The sequence below is a fragment of the Chlamydomonas reinhardtii genome, chromosome 1 (assembly GCF_000002595.2).
Source record: "Chlamydomonas reinhardtii strain CC-503 cw92 mt+ chromosome 1, whole genome shotgun sequence".
NCBI classification, from domain to species: domain Eukaryota; kingdom Viridiplantae; phylum Chlorophyta; class Chlorophyceae; order Chlamydomonadales; family Chlamydomonadaceae; genus Chlamydomonas; species Chlamydomonas reinhardtii.
In genome coordinates, this window is record NC_057004.1 from 3,416,546 (window position 1) to 3,442,474 (window position 25,929).

General features: G+C 70.7%; 3 protein-coding genes across 3 annotated transcripts in view; 1 reads left to right on the forward strand and 2 right to left on the reverse strand.

Annotated features, from left to right (window-relative positions):
* Positions 1–25: 25 nt before the first annotated feature.
* CHLRE_01g021850v5 (uncharacterized protein) lies at positions 26–14,281 on the reverse strand. The gene is made up of 22 exons (XM_043058487.1): positions 13,979–14,281; positions 12,471–13,863; positions 11,917–12,170; positions 11,595–11,681; positions 11,184–11,423; positions 10,657–10,983; positions 8,797–10,326; positions 8,418–8,561; positions 8,137–8,201; positions 7,684–7,798; positions 7,346–7,469; positions 5,864–6,088; positions 4,870–5,689; positions 4,308–4,454; positions 3,878–4,100; positions 3,463–3,593; positions 2,800–3,166; positions 2,422–2,509; positions 1,970–2,115; positions 1,352–1,453; positions 827–1,067; positions 26–605 (listed from the first exon to the last, which is right to left on the reverse strand). Exons 2-22 carry the CDS (start codon positions 13,633–13,635, stop codon positions 274–276), a joined length of 6,873 nt encoding a protein of 2,290 aa, XP_042928401.1. The 5' UTR covers positions 13,636–13,863; positions 13,979–14,281; the 3' UTR covers positions 26–273.
* A 100-nt stretch (positions 14,282–14,381) lies between these two features.
* Positions 14,382–18,143, forward strand: CHLRE_01g021900v5 (uncharacterized protein). The gene is made up of 7 exons (XM_043058488.1): positions 14,382–14,991; positions 15,143–15,208; positions 15,561–15,767; positions 15,985–16,065; positions 16,319–16,519; positions 16,671–17,172; positions 17,439–18,143. Exons 1-7 carry the CDS (start codon positions 14,725–14,727, stop codon positions 17,996–17,998), a joined length of 1,884 nt encoding a protein of 627 aa, XP_042928402.1. The 5' UTR covers positions 14,382–14,724; the 3' UTR covers positions 17,999–18,143.
* A 9-nt stretch (positions 18,144–18,152) lies between these two features.
* The window catches only part of CHLRE_01g021950v5 (uncharacterized protein), a 30,669-nt gene continuing 22,892 nt past the window's right edge, over positions 18,153–25,929 (reverse strand). Inside the window, exon 34 of the mRNA XM_043058489.1 lies at positions 18,153–25,709. Coding sequence (XP_042928403.1) covers positions 18,498–25,709 — 7,212 coding nt within the window. The 3' untranslated portion in view covers positions 18,153–18,497. The remainder of the gene's footprint in view (positions 25,710–25,929) is intronic.

The window sequence follows — 25,929 nt, forward strand, 5'->3', positions numbered from 1 at the left end:
GGACTGGATGAGGCAGGAAAGCTGACGATATTCCAGGCAGGCAGCGCTTCTCGCAATGCCAAGCGTCAGTTAGTTCACTTCTGCATAGGATAAGGCGGCACTGCATTGCGGAGACGACTCGTGACGAACTAGGGCTCCGCACACTCCCACACGGCCCAACACCGACGGGCACCACTCGGCAGCGCCGCCTCTTCCGCCATCTTCGCCGCCAAACGCCACACACAACCTTTCAACACCAACACACACCACCCCCATCCATCCCTGAGCTCCTCCTCACGCCGCCAGCGCGTCCGCCGCGCTCAGCTCCCCGGGCCGGAACGCCTGCATCGCCGCCTCCAGCAGCGCCCGCTCCCCGACCCCCTCCCCCTGACCCCCTTCCTCTCCCCCTCCCTTCCCGGCCGCCTCCCACTCCGCCGCCACCGCCGCCGCCGCGCGCCGCGCCGCCTCCACCATCGCCACGCCCGCCGCCGCCGCGCCGGCCTGCTCCACCACCGCCTGCGTCAGCGGCGACACGTCCAGCCTGCCGTGCTGCCGTGTGCCCGCGCCCGCGCCGAACAGGTGGCCCATACCGCGCTGCTCCAGGTCGCGCTCAGCCACCAGGAAGCCTGAGGGGAGAGGCGGGGAGGAGGAGGAGGGGAAGGGGAGGAGGAGGGGAAGGGGAAGGGGGAGGAGGTGCGGTCTTTGTGTGTGTATGTGGTTGTTTCCAACGTTCCCAGGAGGGGGAGAGTAATTATAGAGCTGGCGCCACGAGCTGACACCCTGACGCTCTTCCCCCCGATCATTAACTCCGCCCCCCCCCTCCACACACACACACACACCGACCCACCGTCCGACGTCTGCTCCATCACGGCCAGCCGCCGCCGCGCCGCCGCGTCGCCGTACGGCACGCACAGGTAGCACACGCCCGGCCGGGCGCCGCGGCCCACGCGCCCCCGCAGCTGGTGCAGCTGCGCCAGGCCGAAGCGCTCGGCGTGCTCCACCACCACCACCGTCGCCTCCGGCACGTCCACGCCCACCTCCACCACTGTGGTGCACACCAGCAGCCGTACGTCGCCGCGCCGGAAGGCCTTTGGGGGTGGTGGTGGTGGGAGGCGGGATGGGGGAGGCGGGATGGGGGGGGGGCCAGGGAGGCGGGAGGGCGAGGAACGGGAGGGCGAGGAAAGGCAGGAAAGGTGAGGGTTGGGCCGGAAATGTGCTCCAAGGAGAGAGCGGCAACACAACACGCGTGTGTCAGTGAGTTTGAGTGTGTGAAGAGCTCTTGATGGTTGTGTTCAACAAGCCTTAAAGCCACACAAATGCACTCCCCCACCCGCCCTCCCCCACACAACGGCTGCCGCCCTATGCCACGCACCTCCAGCGCCGCCTGCTTCTCCTCCGCCTTCATCTTGCCGTGCAGCAGCTGTGTGGTCACGCCGTACGGCGCAAACATGGCGGACAGCACCTCGGCCTGGTCCTGCAGGGGGGGGGAGTGGATGGGTGGGCGGTGGGTGGAGGTTGTGAATACCAGCCCAAACGGAACCACACCAAGCTAAGCTAGCGGGGGGTGGGCGGGGAGGAGCAGTCCACTCCAAAACCCAAAGCAAGCCAACCGAGGGGCGTGGGGTCACCACATAAGCATCGTGAGCGGCTTGAAGTTCGCGTCACCCCAGCCGCGCACACTCCGACATAGTGGGACACACACACACACACACACACACACACACACACACACACACACACACACACACACACACACACACACACACACACACACACACACACACACACACACACACACACACACACACACACACACACACACACACACACACACACATATACATACACACATAGATGCGGCATGGAACCCGCACATAACGCCTCCAGTGTGCTCAGGGCCACGCACAAAGGTCCAGCCCCGCCTCCAGCTCCACCCCCAGCTCCACCCCCAGCCCCACCATTAGCACAACTGCGCCGCACGCGCGCCCACCTGTGCATTCTTCAGGTCCTCGGCCGCGGCGGCGGCGGCGGCGGCGGCCGCACTGCGCGCACTGGCGGCCTCGCCGCCGCCGCCGCCGCCGGCTGTGCTGGCAGTGCGCAGAGGGTACACCACAAAAGCGCGGCCGGGCGGGTCACCTGTGGGAGTGTGGGAGTGTGGGAGTAGGGGAGAGTATGAGTGTGGGAGGGCAGGGGTTCGTGCATTCGTGTGCACGTGCATGCATGTACCCGCACACAGGGCGCGTTTGCGTGTGTGTGAGAGGCTACCGTGTGTGTGTGTGTGTGTGTGTGTATGTGTGTGTATGTGTCGGTACGCTAGGACAGCTGGCTTTGGTGTGCCTCGCTCATGCGCTCAGCCCGCACCTGCGGCCGTACACGCCACCCCGCCCGCCCTGCCCTGCCCTCCCTTGCCGCCCCCCCATCCCCGCCCCGCCCCCGCCCCACCTGAGGTCACCTCCCTCAGCACCTCCGCCCACATGGCGTCCATCTCCCGCACCACCCCTGGGTCGGTGTAGGGAATGTCCGCGTCGTCCTGGAGGAGAGGGAGGAGAGGGGGGGAGGAGAGGGGAGGGAGGGGGGAGGTGGGGGAGGGGAGGGGGTTATGTGCCCGAGACCAACGAAAATGTCCCATCGTCGTGGGGTTGGGAGGTGGGAGCGACGGAGAGGGGGAGTGCGGGATTGGAAAAGGCGCGGATGGAAGTACGCGCACACACACACACACGCACGCACGCATGCACACACACACACACACACACACACACACACACACACACACACACGTCCGCCATGGGCTTGGAACCCTCCTCCCTCCCCCCCCCGCACCTGCACCAGGTGTGTTCGCACGGGCGTGCGGCCCGGCGGCAGCTCGTCCAGCCGCGACACGTCCATGTGGCCGTACACGGCGGCGGCCAGGGTGCGCGGGATGGGCGTGGCGGACATGTTGAGCAGGTGCGGAGGGCCACGAGCGGAGGAGGTGGAGGAGGTGGGGGAGGTGGGGGTGGAGGCGGTGGGGGAGGAGGTGCGTAAGGAGGTGCGGGAGGTAGGCCTGATGCTGGGGCTGGGGCTGGGGCTGTCTGAGGCGTCGTCGTCAGAGGCGGCGGGTGATGATGATGAGGTGGTGGTGGAGATGGAGGTGGCGGTGAGGTGCAGGAGGCCGCTGCTGAGCTTCTCCAGCTGGGACACGCCGAACCTGTATTTGCGCAGAGGTGTGTTTATGTGTGTGTGTTTGTGTGTGTGAGGGGAGCGAGGGAGGGAGGGGATGCATTGCACGTTTGTGTGTGTGAGAGAGAGTGCGTGTGTGTGTGTGTGTGTGTGTGTGTGCGTGTGCGTGTGTGTGCGCGTGTGTGTGTGTGTGTGTGTGTGTGTGTCGTATGCAGGAGGTTGGCGCTGAGGGGGCAAAGAGGCCACCCGCACAGGCACGCCAGCTGTTCGCTCCGACATCCCTCCCTCGTCCGCCCCACCATCCCTCCCTCCCTCCCCCCTCACTTATGTGACTCGTCCAGCACCAGCAGCCCCAGGCGGTGGTAGGCGGGCACGTGCAGCAGCCCGTGGGTGCCCACAGCCAGACACACGCTGCCGTCGGCCAGGCCCGAGGCAGCCTGCCGCTTCTCCTTGGCCTGGTGGTGGGGGTGGAGTGGGGTGGGGTTACATGCATTAAGTTTACGAAGTGAAGTCGTAGCCAGTGGGGTATGTGATTCTGGGGGGTGGGGGGAGAAGAAAGGATGCGGGCGGGATCGTCACACGGCCGCTTCTCCTGCCACACCCCTCCCATGTTTATGCCACAATGTCGCCAAACATGACACCTCGTGCACATACCGCTTAGCCGCGTCCACACTCCCTGGCCACACCAAGCACACACCAGCAGGCACGCCGCCGCCCCCACGCCGCCGCCCCCACCCACCTTGGCCTCCCCCGTGAGCAGCAGCGGCGCCGCCGGCAACCCCAGCTGCGCCCGCGCCGCCGCCGGCAGCCTACCCAGCAGCCGCTCCAGCGCCGCCGCGTGCTGCGCCGCCAGCACCGTGGTGGGCACCACCAGCACCGCCTGCAGCCCCGCTGCCGCCGCCGCCACCATCGCCACCAGCGCCACCGCGGTCTTGCCGCTACCCACGTCGCCCTGAAGCAGCCTGGGGGCGGGCGGGCCGTGGTTGGTGTTACAGAGGTACCTGGGTGGTGAAGGGTGGTGGTAGTGCGCGTGTGCACACACACACACACACACATTTCGCGCTTATTCTTCCTGGCGGTCTTTAATAGAACACACACACACACACACACACAACCCCCTTGGTTTGCTTTAGTTTGGGCTGGTATTTACAACCTTTCCCCCCCCCCACCTGTACATGGTGTGTGCGCTGCCGGGTCCCATGTCCGCCAACACCTCGTCAAGCGCCCGGGCCTGCGCGCGTGTCAGGCTGAAGCCCAGACCGCCCACCGCCGCCGCCACCACCTCCTCCGCCGCCACAGGCGCCCAGTTGGGACCCCTGACACGGCGCGGGGGAGCAGAGCGCGTGCGTGCGTGCGTGCGTGCGTGGAGGGGTGGAGAGAGGGAGGTAGGGAGGTAGAGGGGGAGGCGCATACAAGGGAAGGGGGAGAAGGGGTAAGCGCAAAGCGATGGTAAGCGGGGGTAAACGGTGGTGGTGGTGGTGGTGGTGGTGCGGTTCCCGAGGAAGCAAATCAGCCTGCGTGCGTGTCACGTGATCGACCCTGACCTCCGCACACCCCACCTCTTCCCTCCTCTGTCCCCCAGCCTCGGGTTCAAGCCCTCAACTTGTTCTTGGCTCCGGGATACCGTAACCTACCCACTCCCCCCTCCTCCCCCCAGTCCGCCCGCACCTCACTAATCATGCATGTACCTCCCTCCCTCCCTCTCGCCCCTAGCCCCCAGTCCCTCCGCACCTGACGCTGTGCCGCAGCTGCTGCATGCGCAGCTGCGAGAAGAACAGTTCGTGGAAGGCCACCACCCGCCCACACACACTGTACGGCGTCAGCACCAGCGGCGGCGCAGCCGCACCGGCAGTAGCAGCCGCACTAGCCGCCGCGGCAGTAGCGGCAGTAGCGGCAGTAGCAGGGGGCTGGGCTGCCTGCGGGCCCTCCTGCTCCGGGCGCACCACCACGCACGGCTGCAGGTGGGACAGGCGCGGCCGGTGCAGCGTGTCAAACGCCTGCGCCAGGCTGGGCAGCGGCAGCAGCGCCGGCGCCGCCGCCGGCGCGCCCGCTACTGCCGCGTACGTGGCAACTGGTCCTGTTGTTGTTGGTGTTGGTGGTGGTGGTGGTGCTGCTGCCCCGTCGTCACCGGGTTGCAGCTGCTCGGGTGTGGCGGGGGAGGCGGGGGAGGAGGAGGGGGAGGAGGAGGGGGAGGCGGGCGACGAGGCGGCGGAAGGCGCCGGCTCGGCGCGGGGGGAGCTCATGAGGTGGTGGGAGGTGCGCGGCCGCCCCCGGCCCGTGCTGCTGCTGCGGCCCACAACGGCGCTACTGCTACTGCTGGTACTGCTGCTACTGCTGCTGCTGCTGCTACTGCCGCCGGCGGCTGGCAGGCCCTCTGCGTCGTCAACGCTGCTGCCGCTACCGCTGCGGCTACCGCTGCTGCTGCAGCTACTGCCCTCTGGGGCACTGCTGCTGCTACTGCCACCACTGCCGCCGCTGCTACTGCCGGTGGCGGTGGTGAGCAGGGTGTACAAGGCCTCACGGGCGGAGGGGGGCAGCACGTCGGGCAGGGCTGAGGGCGCAAGGCAGGAGCAGGACGGGGGGACGGCACGTGAGAGGTGAAACAGGCATTGGCTCATCACAATGTGGGTCCGGCAGGCTGAATGAGAGGCGGGCTGCAACACCAGAGCACTCGAGAACAGCAACAGGCAAACACGGAGGATGCAACAACGACGGCTGCACGCACCCAGGGCCGCCTTCTTTTCTTTCTTGGCCTCTGCCGCCGTCTCCGCCGCCGCCGCCTCCGCCGCCGCCGCCTCCGTCATGCTGTCGAGCAGCGCCGCCGCCGCCGCCGCCACATCGTGCGGCTGCAGCGGCGTGACGGCGCGGTGAGTGGCTGTGACCAGGTCGCGGTCGGGGTTGAAGTCGGCGGCGGGTAGCACGTCGGGGCCCGGCAGCTCGAAGCGGGGGCCTGTGTGCGTGCGTGTTTGGTGTTTGGTGTGTGTGTGTGTGTGTGTGTGGGGGGGGGTAAACACAACACATATGGAACAAAGCCGCCAAACACGCGTGCGCAGTTACGGACAAATACCCACGCCCGCTACCGAGCTCCGCGGTGGGCGATGTTGCCCACCGCGTGTGTGTGTGTGTGTGTGTGTGTGTGTGTGTGTGTGTTAAAGAGCACAAGGAAAACGTTGCGCAACGACAGTGTATGCGATGCAGCAAAGCGACGGTTTACGGATGTTACCTGAAGTTACCTCGCAGACCTGCTGCGGTGAGCCACCGGCCTTACCAATCGGAAATCGCGCAACCCCCGCTACTCTAACCTCGAGGGGGGATTAGTGTCCACACGCTCTCAAGGGTGCAAACCCATGCATGTGCTCACGGTACCGTGAGGCCCAGGCACTCCTACGATTCCTAGCTCCGCGTCGCTACTCCTGGCCGCTAAGTCCAAGCTCCCGCCCAATCCTCGATGAAATTCTCACCTACGAGCGAATAAGAAAATAACAGAGCACAGGGCGGCAGCAGGGGAGTGTCACGAACAAGAGCGTAGGAACATGTTAGCGCGGCGGCGCGCGACGAGCAAGAGCAAACACGCAGCCCAGTCCCAGCCCAATTAACTATACTAGGGGTTGCGCGATTTGGGAAAGAGACGGAGGTTGGGCGACCACGAGTAAGTAAGCAGGCGGGGGACGGCATGGGCGCATGCATGACGGCAAACGTGTGTGTGTGTGTGCGTGTGCGTGTGCGTGTGTGCGTGTGTGTGTGTGTACTTGTGTGTGTGTGTGTGTCTGTGTCTGTGTGTGTGTGTGTGTATGTGTGTGTGTGTGTGTGTGTGTGTGTGTGTGTGTGTGTGTGTGTGTGTGTGTGTGTGTGTGTGTGTGTGTGTGTTGGAAACGCATGCCAGGGGATGAAGCGGGGGGGTTGCAGGCATGCCAATGAGGCGAAGTGGACGACCACCAGTGCACGCACAGCGCGCACGCGGGGCACATAAACACACACACACACACACCCTGGCACTAGCAACTACGGGTTGTCCGGATACACGATCACGTGATCCGATAAACAACTGTAAACCGTTGTTACACACACACACACACGCACACACGCACACACACACACACACACGCGCGCACACACGCACACACACATAGCCAGCGCACTTGCGGGGCACACAGAGCGTTCCTCATCACCACACCCATGGGACGGGGCCGGCGCCACTCGCACTCACCGCCCATGGGCGACGGCCACAGCGCGCCGCGCACCACCCACTCGGAGCCGCGGGCGCACCACTCGGCGCCCTGCGCGCGCAGCAGCGGGCCGGCGCGCGGGTTGCCGAACTCCATCCAGGTGGCCTGTGAGGGGAGGCAGGAAGGTTGGGAGGGAGGGGGTGCATCACATCTGTGTATGTGTGTATGTGTATGTGCATTTGCATGCGCGTGTGAGCACGAGCAGGGTGATTGGGAGGGCGCAAGGCAACAAGGTCCACACACACGGCCGCGCGCTGCTGCGACACAGAGACAGAGATGCCAGCTCCCCCCCCCCAAGGCGATCCCCCATTCTCCGCACCTCCAGCTCGAGGCCCGACAGCTCGGGCAGCAGCGGCTGCAGCTGTCCCGGCAGCAGCTGCAGCTGGGCAGTCAGGGCGAAGCCGCGCGGGAGCAGCGAGATGACGCGCGTGGACCTGGCGGCGGCGGGGGCGGCGGGGTGAGCGGGCGGGGTGAGCAGGCGGGGTGAGCAGGCGGGGGGAGCAGGCGGGGGAGCAGGCGGGGGAGCACGCGGGGGAGCACGCGGGGGAGCACGCGGGGGAGCAGGCGGGGGGATGCGTGGGGATGCGTGGGAGTGCGGGAGATTGCGGGGGGAGTGCGCGGGAATGCTTGTCGGGTACCGGTACATGTCGTTGACGCTCAAGGGCACCTGGATGCGCAGGACGCTGCACACGGGCACACACGCACACACTGCTCTTTAACACACACGCCGGCCGTGTGCTGCTGCTGCCTGCTGCCGCCCCTGTCTGCGCACCTGAACCGCACACGCAGGGCCACGGGTGTGGACAGGTGCGGCATGTCCCGCAGCGCCTCCTTCACCTGGGTGTGTAAGTGTGTGGGGGGGGGGGGAGGGGGGAGAATGAGGGTTAAAGGTAGGGCTAGGCGCCGGCAGCAGCAGCACGCGGAGGGTGCATGCGGCAGGACAGGGATGAAAGGGCAAACGTCAGAAGGCGTGGTGGTGGTTTTACCCCCCCCCCACACACACACACCCACACACACACGCACCAGCACGCACGCACCCAGCCCCGCACGCACCTGCCTCCAGCTGCCCAGCTCCGCCCTCAGCTCCTCCGTGGCGGCCAGGGCCGCCGCCAGCGCCGCCGCATCCAGCACGGGGCGGTGGGCCACCACGGAGCGAGGCACGTGCATCAGCAGCGCGTGCGGCGTGGGCAGCCGGCCCTGCGGTTACACGTGTGTGTTACGTACGTGTGTGTATGTACTACATGTGTGCGTGTGTTTAGAAGTGTAATGAATTCCTAGTACACGCAAGAGCATAGGGTGGTGAGGAGCATAGTCACGTGCTTAGCAGTGTGAGCATAAGGGAGGTTAGCAAAAACGCAGGACCGCGTATGTCGTGTTTCAGGGAAGCAAAGGCTAGCGCCCTGCCGCGTGCCCCGCCCCGCTGCCGCCTCACCGACTCCGCCGCCGCCGCCAGCTTGTCCATCAACGGCGGCCGGCCGCGCCGCGGCAGCAGCTGCGACCACAGCTGTTCGGCGTAGGGCTCCGCGGCGAAGGGGCTGGACAGCGCCCGCCACGCCTCCAGGCCGGCACGGCTGCTGCTGCTGGTCCGGCTACTGCTACTGCCGCTACCGCTGACCCTGGTACGGCCGCTACTGCTGCTGCTGCTGATAGTAATACCCGTAATGGTACCGGTACTGGTATCGGTACTGGTATCGGTACTGGTGGCATTGGTGCTGCTGCCGGCGGGGGCCTCGCCCTCGGCGCCAGGCGGCACGGCGGCTTCGACATTGGCGCTCTTGGCCTTGCGCTTGCGTGCTGGTGCCGCTGCCGGCGGCGACGGCGGCGGCAGTGGCTCCGGCGCCGCCTGAGCACCTACATCCACTGCCCCCGGAGCCGAGCGTAAGGCGCCCGCAGCATCAGCGGCTGTAGCAGCCGCCGCCAGGCTGGCGTCAGTGTCGGCGGCTGTAGCTGCTGCCCGGCCCCGGCGGCGGCGGCCCACCGGCGCCGCCTCCGGAGCAGGGGCAGCCGCAGCTGTGGCTACAGCTTCAAGCGCCGCCGCCGCCGCCGCCGTCTCATCCGCGGGAGGTGCCGCCGCGGCCGCTGCCTTGGCGCTCCGGCGCCGGGCTCCTGCTACAGCCTTGCCGGGTGCCGGGCTAGCGCTGCTACTGCCGCTGCCGCTGCTGTCCGCGCCGGCAGCAGCTGCGTCCGCAGCCAGCGGCTCGGCCGGGCGGCTAGCTCCGCCGCCGCCGCTGCCGACACCGCTACTGCCGTTCAGGGCGCTGCTGCTGACGCTCCTGCTGCTACCGCCAAAGTCGAAGATGTCACCGGGAACGGCAATTGCAGCACGCGTGTCGCCGGCGGGCGCGGCGGGTGCGGCGGCGGCCCAGCCTACCGGCACGACAGGGCTGAGCCGGCTCGCTGCCGCTAGCGTCGCCGCCGCTGCCGCTTCAGCCACGGAAGCAGCTCCCGCAGCCGCCGCCTCCACCCCCACCTTCAACTCCACATCAACCTCCGCGGCCGCTGCCGGCGTCGCTGTGCCGAGCGCAGGGGCGGCCGAATCGAGCTCGTCCGACGAGGTCACAGCCGCCGCCGGCACCGCCACCGCCGACTCAAACGGCGGCGCGCGAAGCCGCCGCGGCGGCGTAGCCGCCGCCACTGCCACCGCCGCCATCATCGAGGCTGTGGCTTTAACTCGCCGCCCCAGCGCCATCCTTCCCTCCACCTCACCCATCACCGCAGCCACAACCGCCGCCGCCTCCTCAGCCGCGCCCTCCGCCGCCGCCCCGTCCGCCGCCGCCGCCACCGCCTCCTCCACGTGGCTGTCCAGGCATTCCATCGCCTGCCCCAGCGCGCCCCGCGCCTGCCGCGGCGGCTCCGGCGGCAGTCGCTCCTCGGGGTCGGGCAGTGGGTAGTCGTCGTTGGCGGGGTGCTGCACGGACCAGGCCAGGGGGGCACTGGCCCAGTCGGGGCCGTGGTGGGCGGCCTGGGGGTGTGGGGTTCACACACACGGGGAGGGGTTACATTCATGACTATGAAAGGCGTAGCCAGGAACAGGGGGGGGGGGTTGTTTACATTCATGATTCTCAAAAGCGTAGCCAGGAACAGGGGGGGCGCACACGGACGGGGCGTGTCGCGCGTGTGATGTGGAACACAGTCAAGGGATGCAGTTGTACTGAGTCATGCCTGTGGGTGGCAGAGCGGCAGTCTTGACACCTTTGTTGGTCGGTCGCACGTTTGCGCTTTGACAAGCACCACACGCCGGCGCCACACGCCAACGGCGCCACACGCCAACGGCACCACACACACCCCCCACCTGCAGCCTGTCCGCCTCCGCACGTGCCCGTGTGCTACTGGCCACCAGCACCTCGTACTGGCCCCAGCCGCCCCGGCCCTTGCCGCTACTGCCGCCGCCGCCATTAACACTGCTACTGCTACTGCTACTGCTACTGCTGCTGCTGCCGCTGCTGCTGCCGCTGCTGCTGCTGCTGCCCTGCATGTACTGTAGCAGCTTGAAGGTTTTGTGCCAGGGCGCGAGCGGCAGGATCTCGCCGCGCGAGGCGAGGCTGCCGGCGGCGGCGGCGGCGGCGGCGCGCGCGCTGTCTGCTGGCGCGTACCAGCTGAGAGTGCCGTCGTTCAGCGCCTGCGGTGCGAGCGAGTGAGCGGGTGCGTGAGTGAGGGAGCGAGGGAGCGAGCGAGGCAGAGCAGGTGCTGCCACACATAAATTCCACTCTCATCGCGGCATCAGCTGTTGTAGCTTTTCGTGATGCATGCCATTCATGAATTGGTCCTAGAACATTGGCAGAATCGGCGGGCCGCTTTCAGTCATTCCTGCTGACCCACCTGCTGCACCGCCGAGCACGCCGCCCGCACCCGGTCTGCCTCCGGGACCAGGCCACCTCTCCAACCTCCTCCTCCACCCGCCCCTGCCGCCCCTGCCGCCGTCCCTGCCGCCCCTGCCGCCGCCCCCGCCGCCCCAGACCGCTGCCTCAGCATGGCCGCCAGCACCTCCACCGCCAGCACGGCGTCAGGCAGCGCGCGGTGCGCCTGCATCGCCGGCAGCCCGTACGCCTCGCGCAGCGACTGCAGGGGAGGGAGTGGAGGGGATGGGGGAGGGAGAGGGAGGGAGTGCAGCGTGGGGGCGCCCCACATGCCCAGGTCACAATGGTCGCCTTTGTCCCAGCACGCACCGCCCCCACCCCGCCCCCAACGCCCACCCAACCGCACATGCAACGCCCCCACCCCCTCCCGCACCTGCAGCTTCTTGGCCCCCGGCACCTGCCACCTGATGGCCACTCGCAGTGTGTCCACAGCACACCAGCTGGGCGGCAGCAGGAAGCCCTGGAGTGGGTGCGGGTGAGGGGGTACAGTCACGATTATGGGTGGGGTGCGGGTGAGGGCGAGGGTGAGGGTGCGGGTGACTGACGAAGCGGGGGAGTGGGTGGCGAGCGAGAACGCGCAGCGGCGATGCAACCCTACTCCCAGCATTCCTACTCCACGCACCTCCCCCCCCTTTACATCCTGCTTTCCCGCCGTTCCCACCCTTCCCTTTGCCTCCACAACCCTCCCAGCTCACATGAAAGGCCAGCTGCCGCCGCAGGAAGGCCGCGTCAAACACGTTCAGGTTGTGCCCGATCAGCGCCGGCCGCACGCCGCCGCCGGCGCGGCAGCGCTGGTACATCCAGGCCAGTAGGCCCAGCCACACCCAGCCGTCGGGGCGTGCCTGCGCGCGCAGCAGCTCGGGTGTGATGCCGGTGATGTGGGTCACCACGGGGTCCAGCGACTGCAGCGCCTCACGGCCCGGGTGCACCAGCGAGGTGAAGGTGTCGCCTGCGGGCGTAGGTGTGGGCGGGGCGGGGCGGGCGTGTGGGCCACGCAGCCAGGAGACATTGGAGATGCATACACACACGCACACATACACTTGCGTCGTCTGGGCGGGCTTTCGTTTCGTTTTTTAACACACTTGCGCACGTGTGCCCTACCCGTGTTCTCACCAACCTCCACAGCCCCCTCCCCCTTGCTTGTGCTCCGCTAGTTTGGGCTTGTATTTACAAACCCCCCCCATCCGCCCCCCTTAGCCCCCTCGCACCCACCCACCCGCCCACCCACCCGCCCACCCCACGCACGCACCCGTGGCCAGGTCCATCACGCCCACGTCGATGACCCGGTGCTCCGCCCACTGCCGCCCCGTGGTCTCCAGGTCCACCGCGAAGCCCCGCAGCGGGCCGTGCGCGGTGGCGCTCAGCAGCCGAGGCGCCAGCTCCGCCACCGCCGCCCACACCGCGCGCTGGTCGGGCGCCGCCGCCGCTAGCGCAGCAAACAGCTCGGCGGCGGAGGCCTGGCGGCCGCGCGGCCCGGCGGCGTCCATGCCCGGGAGCTGGAAGACGCTGAAGCGAGGCGGCGGCCGCGAGGAGGCGGGTGGTGGTGGTGCTGGTGGTGGTGGTGCGGGTTCTGGAATAGGGATGGTGGGGGTGGAGGTGGAGGTGGGGGCGGACTGGGAGCCAGTCGTGATCACGGCGTCTGGGGAAGGCGGTGCGGCGGCGGAGCCGTTTCCTCCGCCACCGCTACAATTACCACCGCTGCTACTGCCGCCGCTGCTGCCGCCACTGCTGGCGCCGCCCTCGCCACCCTCCTGGCCGTCCTGGTCGGCGCCCAGTGACCGGCTGCTGGTGCTGAGGCCGCGAGTGCCGCCGGCCGCCCCCGGGGGCGGCGCCGGCTGCGGTGTCGCGCTGGACGTGGTGGTGGCAGTGGCGCTGCTCACACTGCTGGTGCGGGTGGTGCTGCGGGAGCGCACGGCGCGGGGGCGGGGGCGGGCGGGGCCGCCGCCAGCGCCGGTTGTCCCGGGCGGCGGCGGCTGTGGGTCCGGCTCGCCTCCTGCGCCCGCTGTTGGCGCGGCCCCTGACGAGGACGGCGGCACGGAGTGGTGTGGTGGCAGCAACCGGCCGTGCGGTGCGGGGCCGCTGCCGCCGCTGGCGCCATCGCGGCTACTGCCGCCGCGGCTGCTACTGCTACTGCCTAGGTTGCGCACCCAGGGGCCCCAGAACGCGCCAAACGCCCCGTGACTGCTGCTGTTGCTGGCGCTATGGCGGCGGCTGCTGCTGGTGGTGGTGGTGGTGGTCAGGTCGCGACCGGCGCCAGCGGCAGAAGCGGTGCCAGGCACGGCGCCGCGCCGCGTGTGGGCGGCTGCGGGCGACGGTGCAGGCCGTGCCGCCACTGCGCGAGCCGCCACCGCTAGCGGCATGGCGCTAGTAGCAACGGCGGTGGAAGCGGCGACCATGGGAGCTGCTGCTGCCATGGCGGTTGTGGCAGTGGTAGCAGCGCCGCTCTGCCGCGGTGGCGAGTGTTCCGGGCAGCTGGGAGTGCCCCCGGGTGCGGCGGCGGCGGCGGGGCCCGGGGTGCTGCCGCGGTCAAGGCAGGCGCGGTGTGGGAGTAGCGCCGCGGCTGGGGCGGATGCGCCAGTGCCGGCGCTGACACCGACGAGCGATGCGATGGATGTTGGGTGGGTTGGGCTGTGGACCAGGACCTGCAGCGGGCCGGGGGGATTGCATCGTCAACGAGAGCAGCGGGCGTCCTGAGCGAGCCATGACGTTCTCGGCGTATGAAACGGGCGCAATGGCCCCGAGCCTGCTTAGCCCTACCGATGCAAAGTACGCAGCGGCTCCGGCCGTGCTACGCATCCAGCAGCTGACGTAACAAGGCTGCGAGGCGCGAAGCCGAGGTGTTGCAGTCGCGGGCTGTCGGCAGCCGCGCGGGCACGGTGCAAAGCGTCCGGGGCACGCTAGGCAAGCTTAATCCAAGTTTCTGATAACTTCGGTAACATAGGAGCATCCCTTACATTGCGAGCGCGTTAGGGCGCCATGAGTGCACAATTTGTGCGGGTTGGCTCCTTCGCCATGGGTAGAATGTCAGGTATCCACTTACAAGCGAATGCACTTGAGTTCATGTGACTGCTCAACGGAAACAAGACAACTGTTCGGGGGCATTTGCATGACAGCCCGCGATTGGTTTTGCAGTTTGCACTATTCTGCAGTTCCGTAACGTGATAGTACACGAATTACAGTAGCAGAACATTACTAGTAAAACAGCATTACGACAACGTCTTCTGCCTGCGCAGGGGCAAACCCTGCGGCCAACCCTGTGCACGCCTGCTGCCTGCACATCCCGCATTCAGCAGCCCAGTTCTAGGTCATTGCTTGTAGCTGCACGAGGGGCTCGCAATGTATCGCGAGTGAAGGGACTCGCGGAAATGGCGGGCGCGCGCGGGCGCGGGTGAGGGTGTCCGGGGCCTGGCAAGACCAAGCACGTACGTATGCGGCACCGGCAGCCCCTGCTTCTCGCCACACGCATTATACCATCAGCCTTTAGTGCTGCAGCTAGAAGTTTCATGTCTACATGCGGGCAAGCAGGAGCTGCAGCCGTCACTGCAACGGACAGCAGCGACAAGCCGCCTTCGCTTGCGCCAGTCGCTGTGGCGGCTGAGGCGCCAACGGGTTCGCCAGGAGTAGCAGTCCTGGTCGTCGAAGCTGGTAGAGCAGGCACGCACACTCTCCGCGGCATGGAAGTGTCAGCGGCAACGGCGCCAACGGCGGCGGTGCCGGGCTGGAGTGCCTGGGAGCTGAAGCCCTACATGAACGAGAACCGCAACTGGCAGGTGCGGTCAAGTCCGCCGTCTGGCTGCTGCACACGCGGGCACCTGGGGAAATTGCGAAGCTGCGATGCGTGCCGCGCTGGTACGTACGGCACCCTCCCATCGCACCATACCATTCAAGCAACCCCGGCGCCGCCGCCGCCGCCGCCCGCAGGCCGTGTCTGACTTCTGGGCGGCGCTGGTCCGCGGCGACACACGCCTGTCTGCCCTGGGGCTGGCGGTGAGGCAGGGGGGGCGCGGGAGAGGGGGTGGGCAGCCGCTGGGGCCACGAGTGTGACGTGATGTGCCGCGGCAGGCATGCCATGACTGCCGCACATTGCATGTTGTTCAGGCAGACGGCTAGTGTTGGTGGTGGATTGCTTTGGGTGGCGTTGCGCCCCCGGCAGGGTTCGAGAGGACATCCCCCAGTAGGCTTCTGACGTAGGCTGCAGCGCGGGTACCTGGCGCACCGCCGCTTATGCAGCGAGGATACCTGGCGCGCACCGCCGCCGCTTGGGGCTACGAGCCGCGCTGCGCTCAAGCGGAGCCTCTAGAGATGGTTCTCAACCGTTGTTGCGGTGCCGCCTCCGCAGGAGCCGCACGAGTTCCGGATGCCCCCAGAGGCGGGGACAGCGGGCGACGACTCCACACATGTCGGCGGGCAGGGGCGTGGGAGCGATGCGGGAGCGACCGAAGATGGTGACAGCGACGACGCCGAGGACGCTGCTGGGGAGTCTGCGGCGGGAAGGCGGCGGCGGCAGTTGCGTCAGGACTTCGGGCCGCAGCGCACCACCTACAAGGTCCGTGCGCGTCACGCGGCGGGAAGTTGCCTGCGCCGGTGGCTGCTCAGCTTGGGACCACACCCGTCCTGATGCGCGCACCGTCGCCCTGCAACGTCTGAAACATGCACTACCAACACAGCGTGTTTCCTTCTTTGCGCTCCTCCAGACGCAGGCCAGTGTGCTCCCCGGTCCCTTTTCACACGCGCACAAACGTGTCGATCGCACACACGCGCAGGTGGACGTCGCCTATCAGGGCAGTGAGTTCGCGGGCTGGGCCTTCCAGGCCAACCGCCGCACTGTGCAGGGCACACTAGAGGTGGGGGTCATCAGGGGTGTAGATGGGTAGGTGTGGGGATGACTGGTTGTGGGGGATTAGTCGAAACCGCTCTCTTGAGTCCAACCGAAGCATACCGAGGTGGGTGGGGTGGGGTGGGGTGGGGTGGGGTGGGGGCCCTGCATGGCGTGTGGCTTCACCCACACGGACACACGAGCCTGACCCACAGTGCCACACACACCTCTCCACTCATCCCCTTTGCCGCCGCCTGCAATGCGACTGGCTCTGCCGACAGGCTGCGCTGCCGGCGCTGCTGACGGGGCCCCAGTACAGCCAGGCGCGGCAGGCGGCGGCGACGTCGGCGGCAGTTGACACCACTGTTGACGGCACGCCGTGTGGTCGCAGCGGCCGCGGCTCTACCAAGAGCGGCCCCGCAGCCAAGGTGGTTGTGTCGTCAGCGGGCCGTACCGACGCCGGCGTGTCTGGCTACGGCATGGTGGGTTTGGGTTGCCGTACGGCGTGGGACTGCGTCCGCCACGTTTTGCTGTGCCCCCCGCCAAATCCCATTGCGCCACCCCTCATCCACCAACACCGCTGTACAAGTTTGCCTCGATGTTTCAAGCCCCGTCGCGCCCATCCTCCAACAGCCCATCTCCTTCTACGCCTGGCACGAGCTGTCGCCCGCCGACATCGTAGCCACCATCGCCGCCGCCGCGCCGTCGCCCGGCAGCCTACGAGCGCTGGTGATTCGCGCCGTGCCGCGCCAGTTCCACGCCACATTCAGCGCCTCCTGGCGCCGCTACGTCTACCTCTTCCCACTGCGGCGCGGTGGCGACTGTACGAATCGTAACGGAGGTGGAGGTGGAGGTGTTGCTGCTGCCGCCCGAACCGGCGAGGGGGCAGGCGGCTGCAGCGGTGTAAGCGGCGTAGTAGGCGGCAGTAGCGGCAGTACCGCCAGCGCCGCGACGGCCGCGGCCGGGGAGGCAGGCGGGGTTGCGGGGGGCATGAAGCAGCCGCCGCAGCCGCCCCGCCCGGTCCCGCCCGAGGTGTGGTGTTTGGACCCGGACGTGGCGCTGCTGCATGAGCTGCTGGCGGCGCTGCGGGGCCGCCCGCTGGACTACCTGGCGTGCGCCCGAGACACGCCGCCGGGTGAGCGTGAGTGTTAGTCTTGTGTGTGTGCGTGTTGAGAAAACAACAAAACGAAGGGCACAAGGTGATTTTGTGTATGTGTATATGTGTGTGTGTGTGTGCGTGCGTGCCCGTGTGAGGGCACGGGCACACAGCAGGAAGGTGAACGTGCGTGTTTCCGTACGTGCTCACATGCTAGGTGGTGGCCAGTGGCGCACGTCCACCGTTGCCGCCCTGACGGCAATGCTGGTGTGGTCTCTGAGCGCCTGTGCTCCGGACCCGTACAGGCAAGGACGGTGTCTGCACGCTGCACGTGTGCCGGGCCTCAGTCGTGGAGCTGCCGCCGCTTGGGCTCAGTGCTGATGATGCGCCGGCGTGGGCCGCAGCCAGTGACAGCAAGCCCCCGCAGCCTAATGTCTCGCCGGGCACAGCAGCAGCGAGTGCAATTCTCGGCGCAGGGGCAGCGGCGGCAGGGCCAGACGCGGATGCGGGCGTGGGCGGCTTTGGCAAGGGGCTGGGGAGAGGAGGAGGACAGGCCACAGCAGGCGGGGGTGCTGGAGGCGAAGGGGCTGGAGGCTGTGGGCCGGTAGACCGGGCAGGGTGCGGTGTGCGTGTGATGGCTGTGGAGCTGGTGGGGAGTCGCTTCCTGAAGCGCATGGTGCGGGTGCTTGTGAGCACGGCGCTGCGGGAGGCCACGCCGGGCGCGGCGCGGTACGGCGGGCGGCGGGACGCGTTGCTGCAGTGCTTTGCGGAGGGGCGGGACGCGACGGGCATGCCCGCGCCCGCGGTGGGGCTGTGCTTTGCGGGGGCGGGCTACCCGCAGGAGCTGCTCGGGGCTGACAGCTGATATGTTTCGTTGAGGAGGGGTTGCATGCCCCTTTGTTGAGGAGGGAATACGTTGGCTGTGGGAGTACGCTGGCTGTTCACAGCTATGGAACGTGCATTCGGAGTGATGCATGCGATAGGGTGTATGACTTGGCAGGTTTTCGGGCTGAACGGGTCACCCAAGCACATTACAGCCTCAAAACTTGTCCATGCAGATTGGCATGCGTGAGTGGCCCTCACACCTTCTCCGCGTTCTCCAGAAAGTTTGTCAATGCAGTTCTGATGTCCGTCACTTCGTCCACCCAGCATCCTGTGCTGCCCGCAACCGTACCATTATTATGTATTGCGCCAGTCAGGCATGCGTGACGCACTGACGCTCTCATTCGTTGTCGCACGCACACACACGCATTGCAACAGCCCAACATCGCGCTCTTTACAAGCAAGAAAAGCCCGCGCCCTGTGGGCACGCACCTCTGAACAAACAGACTGCATTCCCTTGCCTGCTCACGCCCCGCTACCCGCTACCCGCTACCCCACGCCGTGCCGCTGCCCGCCCCCACACCCGCCGCCAGCCGCAGCAGCGCCCCCCGGTCACTGAAGCTCACAGCCTCAGCACCGAAGCCCACCACACCCGCGCCGCCACCCAGCCCGTCCAGCCCGCCGCCAGCCCCCGCGGCCACGGCCGTCGTCGTGCGCCCCACCGCCAGCAGCGGCAGCCGCTCCGGCGGGTTGTCAGCCGCCGTGGAGTTGGGCCGGCACTCCCACGCCACACGGAAGCTGTGTGGCTCCTCACACAGCAGCGCCGACTGCGCGCTGACCGCCAGCGGCACAGGCACCGAAGGCGGCGGGCCGCCGCCCATGGCCGCCGACGCTGCGGCGGCGCGGTTGCCCTTCCCCATGGGCCTCAAAGACAGCCGAGTGCCCAGAGCCTTGCGCAGTGCTGGGTCGGCGAAACCCGGCACGGCCCAAAGCATGGGGCACGGCCGCAGAGCTGCCAGCGCCGCCGCCAGCGCCGCCGACTGCTGCGCCGCCGGCGACATGGCCGCCGCCGCCGCCAGCTGCAACTGGGAAGAGGAGGCCCGGCTCGACTCGCCTGGCGTGGGCACGGCTGTGGCGGCGGTGGCGCCCGCAACGAATGGCGAAGCCAGGCCGCCGCCTGCGCCTGCTGCACCCGTGGGCGCGAAGGTGAAGGTGCTGTGCGCCTCCGCCGCCGCGGACATGGCCGCCGGCAGCAGCAGCGCCAGGTCCAGCGCGCCACCCACGCCCACGCCGCCGCCGGCAGCGCCCGCCGCCGCCGACGCGACGGAGCCGCTGCCCGCGCCCAGCAGCCCAGCGCTGCCGCCGGCGCTGCCGAGGTGGCTGCTGCCCGACACCATGGACGGCAGCCCGCCCGCCGCCGCCGCCGCCGCCGCCACGCCGCCCGCCGACATCAGCGCCAGGCCGAGCCCGGCACCCAGGCTGGCGGCGGCAGCGGCGGCGGGCGCCAGCACCAGCGGTATCTCCAGGTCGCGGCACAGCAGCCCCGTGACGCCCATGCTGCGTGGCGCCGCGATGGGGTACCGCTCAGGCACCACCACCGCACCGGCGCCGCCGCCCGGGCCGCCGTGCACCAGCACGCCGCTGCCGCGCGGCGTGCCGCGCGCCGACGCGTCGGCACCGCTACTGCCGCCGCCGCCGCCGCCAGAGAGCACCGCCGCCAGGGGGCCGCCCACGGACGACGACGACCGCGCCGCCGCCATGCCCAAGTTGCCGCTGCCGTGGGCGCCGCCGCCGCTGCCACTGCCGGCGCCGGCGGGGCCAGACAGCCCGGGGACCGCGTCCTGCGGCGGCTGAAGCGCCAGACGGCACACGACGTTGTTGGGGTGCGTGTTCTGCTCGTAGGCGAAGGCGCGCACCAGCGCCGCCATCAGCGCCGCCGGCCGCGCCAGCAGCGACAGGTCCACCGCCGCCGGCCGCAGGTCCACGTCGCCCGCCGTCACTTCCTGAAGCTGCCGCACGCGGGCCCGCACGTCCGCCTCCCAGCACTCCAACGGCAGTGCCTGCACCGGGTGACGCCCGCCGGGCGGCGCCGCGGCCGGCAGGCCGCCGCCGGCCGCGCCCGCGGCGGCGCCGCCGCGGCTGGTGCGGCCGCCGCCGGCACCGTTGCCGAGCACGTGCATGCCGTGTGCGCCGCAGCCGCTGGCGCCGCCGCCACCGCCGCCGCCGCCGCCGCAGGGGTGGTCGGCCGCGGGCGGCAGCTGCCAGCCTGGCGGCGCAAAGCCCGCCATCAGGTAGCCCAGCAGCTGCCGTACCCCGGGCGTGTCGTACAGCCCCGGCTGCGCCAGCGCCAGCGCCAGCTGCTCTGCGCCGCCCAGCGCGCCCGCCACTGCGCCGTGCAGCGCCCGCGCCTCGCCCAGCCACAGCTCCGCAAACAGCGCCGACAGGTTGGAAGACAGTGTGCCACCGCCCGGCGCGCTGGGGCCGCGGCCAGCAGCTCCGCCGCCGCTCGCGCCGCCGCCGCCGCTGCCGGCGGCGGCGGCGGCGGCGGCCGCCGCGGCAGCTGCCGCGGCCTGCGCCTGCGCCGTGACCACCGCCTTGTTGCTGACGGCGATGGCGCCGCCCTTGCCTGCCATGGGCGCGCCCGGCGGCTGCTGCTCCGACCCAAACTGCGGCAGGCTGCTGGCAACCGTCATGCCGCCACCGCCGCCGCCGCCGCCGCCAGGGCCCGAGTCAGCCGGCGCGGCGCGCGCCTCCAGCGCGACCCGCAGGCCACGCAGCATCGCCTCCAGCCGCTGCAGCGTGTCCAGCAGCGGCGCCAGCGACACCGCGGCCCAGGCGTCCAGGGCCGCCAGCTCCGGCGGCGGGCCCAGCCACGTCTCCGGCTCCAGCGCTGTGGCGATGATGGCGCTGCTGCTGCCGGCCGCGGCGCTCGCCTTGGTGGCGGCGGCGGAGGCCGCCGCCGCGCCGAGGCGCAGGAAGACCGCCGCGGGACCGCTGGGCGAAAAGAGGGAGGCGCCGTCCACGGCGGTCGCCGCATCGTCAGACGCTGCGGCGGCTCCGGCGGCTGCGGCTCGGGCGGTGCCGACGGACGAGCCGGGGCGTGACGAGCTGGGCCAGGCGGTGGTGAGGGCGCCGCGCCACGGCACCGGTGCGGCTGCGCCTGGCGCCGACAGACCGCCGGCGCCGGCGGTGGCGGCGAAGAGCGCCGCCAGCTGCGCCTGCAGAGGCCCCATGGGGGTGGAGGAGCGGTGACTGCTGCTGGGCAGCCCCGCCGCCGCCGCGCCCGCCGTTGCCAGCGACACGGCGGCGGCCGAGGTGCTTGGCCGCATCGCCAGCGCCGCCACGCGGGGCGCCAGCAGCGGCGTCGCCAGCGTCAGCACCTCGGCTCCGCCAGGCGCCACCGCCGGCCGTGCGGTGCCAGGTGCCGAGTCCGGAGGCTCCACGTCGTCGTCGCCGCTGCCGCCGGCCCCGCCCAGCGCCGCGCCAGCGGTCTTGGCACGCGGCGTGCCCGCCGCCGCACCCTGCTGGCGCTGCAGGCTGCTGGCGTGGTTCCAGGGCAGGCTGCCTGAGGCGGCCCAGTCCGCCAGGGAGGAGCGCAGCATGCGCAGCGCGCCGCCGTCGCGCGGCGTGGCGGCGACGCTGCCGGCGGCGCTGCCGGCGGCGCCCAGGAAGGCGGCGCCCATGCCGCCCACGTCGCCGTCCAGGACCAGCACCTGCGGCTCCGCGCCGGGCGCGCCGCCGCCAGGCGCGCCGCCGCCGCCACCGCCGCCCACCACGGAGGCGTGAAAGGCAGCGCCGCGGCGCATGGACACCGCGCCCGGGCCGCGCCGCGACGAGGTCGCACCAAGGCTGATGGCGCTGGGGCCCGCTGACAGGCCCGCAAGGTTGAGCATGTTGCTGCTGCCGCCTCCGCCGGCTCCGCCGGCCTCCGCCAGCCGATCCAGCACGTCAGCGCGCTTGCTGACGGCCCGAGACAGGCTGCGGATCTGCGACTCCGGCGGCGGCGGCGGCCGCTTGAGCGGCGCGCCGCGCGCCTCCGCCGCCGCCATGGCCTCCAGCGCCCGCTCCACCGCCGCCGCCGTGACGGCAAGCGGCGTCACCGCCGGGTGCTCCTCCGGCAGCAGCGCCAGCCGTGCCGGCGCCAGCGGCCCCGGCGCCGCCGCCAGGCGGTGCAGCGCCAGCGCCGCCGCCAGCGAGTCGCCGCGCGCGCGCAGCGCGTGCGCCGCCGCCGCCGCCGGCTGCAGCGCCGTCTCCACGCCGTACAGCGAATCCAAGAACTCCAGCATGCCCGCCAGCCGCACGTGCAGCGGCAGTGTGGCCGCCACCTCGTTGCCCGGCTCCGCATCCGGGTCCACCAGACCATGCACCGGGTACGACAGCGACAGGATGCCGGGCGCCAGCAGCCGCTGCGCGGCGGCGCCGGCGAAGCGGCCCAGCCGCGCCGCCGGCAGCGCCGGCGCCAGCACCTCGGCGCACATCAGCTCGTGCAGGCGGGCGTAGTCCAGGCAAGACGACAGCTCGTCGCCGGCGCCGGCGCGGTAGCGCGCCTCCACCACCGCCTGCCGCACCAGCCGCGCCGCCGCCAGCAGCTCCCAGCCGCCCATCGGCGCCGCCACCGGCGGCAGGCTGGCGCCCGCGCCGTGCGCCAGCGCCCGGTTGAGCCCGCCCACCAGCAGGCTGGTGGCGAGCATGTGGCTGCCCAGCTCGGTGTCCGCCACGCCGCCGCTGCGCGTCGCGAACAGAGCCGCGAAGCGCCGAGCGCCCGGCGTCGCCAGCGCCTGGATGGCGCTGGCGGCGGCGGCGCGCAGGCTAGGCGGCGGCTGCAGCGCTACGCGCACGCACTGCGACAGCACGTTGGGGTGCAGCTCGGCCGCCGCGGACGCGGGCAGCGCCAGCAGCAGCCGGAAGGTCACCTCGCCGCCGCGCAACGTGTACTCGCGCGCGTTGAGCTGCTCCAGCAGCGCCGCCACGCCGGCGGGGCTGGTGTGCGCGCCCAGCACCAGCAGCCAGGAGCCGGTGGGGCAGCCGCTGCGGCCGCCGGCGCAGCGCGACAACGTGGCCCGCAGATCGCGGGCACCCAAGGCGTCGGGCGACATGTGGCGCACCACCACATCGCAGCCGCCCCAGGCGGCGTCGCGGTGCGGCTCCAGCGGCAGCAGCCCCGCCGCCGCCAGCGACTGCGCCGCCGCCGCCACCGCCACCGGGTCCTCGCCCGGCGCCGTCGTGAGCAGCAGCGGGCAGCCCGGCGGCGATGCCATCAGCGTGCTCAGCAGCCGCTCCGCCGGCGTCAGCTCCGCCGCCTCCACTGCTGCCGGCCCCAGGACCTCCGCCGCGAAGGCGTCCGCCGCCGGCGCCAGCGCCTCTGGCGCCAGCAGCGCCGCCAGCAGCACGCCGTACAGCGGCTTGGCGGACAGCAGCCGCCGCCAGCGCTCCGGCAGCGCCGACGTCGCCACGGCCAGCGCCGCCTCGCGCGCGTCCGGCCGCCCGCCCGCCGGCAGCGCGTGCGCCGACAGCAGGCCGTGCCAGGCGCGCGGCGCCGCCGCCACCGCCTCCGCCAGACCCGTCAAGTCCTCACTGCCCGCGCCGGCGGCGGTCACGGACTCCAGCCAGCGCAGGTCAGCCAGCGCCGCTGGCGGCGGCCACAGCAGCGGCGCGGCCGCGGCCGCGGCCGGAGACGCCGCCGCCGCCGCTGCCGCCGTGGCGAAGCTAGCGCCGCTGGGCGATGGCGCCGCAGTGGCGATGGCGGTGCCGGGGCTGGCGCCGGGCAGTGGCGAGGGCGGCTGGGAGGTGGGGTGCAGCTCGGGCTCTGGGATGAGCGCCGCCTCTAGTGTGAGGGCACGTTTGATGCGGGCCTGGTGGCCCGGGTCCATGAAGGCCCCACCGCCTCCGCCGCCTCCGCTTGTGCCCGGCCGAGAGGAGGCAGCGCTGCCGCCAGCTTCAGCCGTAGCAGCCGCTGCTGCTGCGGCCGTCCCGGTGCCGCCGGCGAGAGAGATCTCCACGCTACCGGACGGCGCAGCGCTCTCCAGCGGCGCAGGCGGCGCGGTCGGCGTGGCGGCCCGACTGGCGGCCGCAGCGGCGGCAGCCGTGGCCGCGGTGGCCATGGCCGCTGCCAGGGGCTGCTCGCTGGCGCCCGCCGCCGCCGCCGCGGCGCCCTGCGCGCTGGGTGCCCCGCGCCCCAACACGTACGCCACCAGCTGCGCGTCCGCTGCCTCCAGCCGCCCCGCCTCTTGCGCCTCCGCCACTGCCAGCAGCAGCCGGAACAGCGTGCCGTCGCCGCGGCCCAGCGTGGCGCCCACCAGCCCCCACACGCAGCCCAGCACCGCCCTGGCAAGGTCCTCCATGCGGCAGCGCTGCAGCGCCGCCGACGGCCCCGCCGCCGGCGCGCCCTGCAGCAGCGCCGCCGCCGCGGTGGCGGCGGCCGCGATCTGGGCGGGCGTGGAGCCCACGCCGGCAGTGGCGGTGGTGGCGTCGGTCCAGGTGGTCCAGGCGGAGCTGGCGCTCTCGGTGCGCGCCAGGCCGCCGCCGGCGCCGCCGCCCGCGTCCAGGCCCGGCGGCAGTCCCGCCAGGTTGGAGGACATGAAGGAGTCGAAGCGGCCCACGCCCATGCCGCCGTGGCCGGAGCGCTCCGCCGCGCCCAGCCCGCCCGCCGTCATGGGCGGCGAGGGCATGGCGGCCCCGTCCGCCGGCGGCCGCATGCTCGCGCCCGCGCCCAGCAGCGCGCCCTCGCCCACACCGTCACCCCCGCCTCCTGCGCCTGCGCCGCCGTTACCGCGGAGCCCGCCCGCCCGCCCTCCGGCGGCCTTGCGAAGCAGCTCGTCATCGTCCTGGTAGTAGGCGCCGCCGCCGTCGTCGTCGTCATCGTCCGGGTCGGCCTCGCTGTCGGGGCGGCTGGGCGCCATGGACACGGCGCGGCTGACGGCGCGGCTGGGCGCGCGGCTGAGCAGCACGCCCACCAGCGCCTTGGCGCCCTTGCGCCGCGCCTCCTCCACACTCATCTCCGGCGCCGCCGTGGGCCCCTGCAGCTCCCGCACCAGCGCCGCCGCGCCCGGCACCTCCGCCACGCCGCGCCGCAGCGCAGCCCGGAACAGGCTGAGCAGCGCCAGCTCCGGCATCGGCCCCACGCCGGCCGGGAAGGCGCCTCCGCCTCCACCTCCGCTGCCGCCGCTTCCGCCGGCGCGCGCCAGCTCCATGAGCACGCCATGCACGCGCATGAGACCGTCCACCAGCGGCCGCCAGCGCTCCAGTGCCGCGCCCACCTCCGCCAGCGCCGCCTCCATGCGCGGCAGCTGGTCCGTCGCCTCCGCCGCCTGGTTGGCCTTGGTTACAGTGCTGTCAACCAGGCCGGGGTGGCTCCAGATGAGCCCCTTGGTGTGCGCGATGGTGAAGGCGATGTCGTCATGTGCCGCCGCCAGCCGCTGCCGGTGGCTCCAAAGCTTGGTGGCCAGCTGCCGCGCCGCCACCTCGCGCTCGCCGGCCAGGCACGCCAGCAGGCAGCGCGACAGCGCGGAGCGCAGCTCGGCGCCGCGCAGCGCGAAGCGCACGGGCGTGGTGTACTGGTGCAGTGCGGGCGACAGCGGCGGGCAGGGCTGGCGCAGGCGCAGGTAGAGGTGGTGGGGCTCGGTGGCTAGGTTGGCGAAGGCGCGGCGCATGGCTTGTTCGTAGCGCTTGGCCAGGCGGGCCACCAGGCCGGCCTCGGCGGGGCCGCCGTACAGGTCCACGATCACCACCTTGCCGGCACGGATGGCGGCCGACATCTGCGCAGCAGGAGCGAGGGTGCGGAGGCACGGGAATGACGAGGGCGACAGGCCAACGCGTGATGGCAACGGGGCTGTTTGAGGGCCTGTTTGGCCCAGTGGTTATAAGGTCCGGTGCGGCATGCTGGATGATACACAAACACACGCTGGCAGCTTTACGGCTTCTTGACTCATCTGCCCAACCCACCACACCACGGAGGCCCCCACGCTCTCCTCGCTC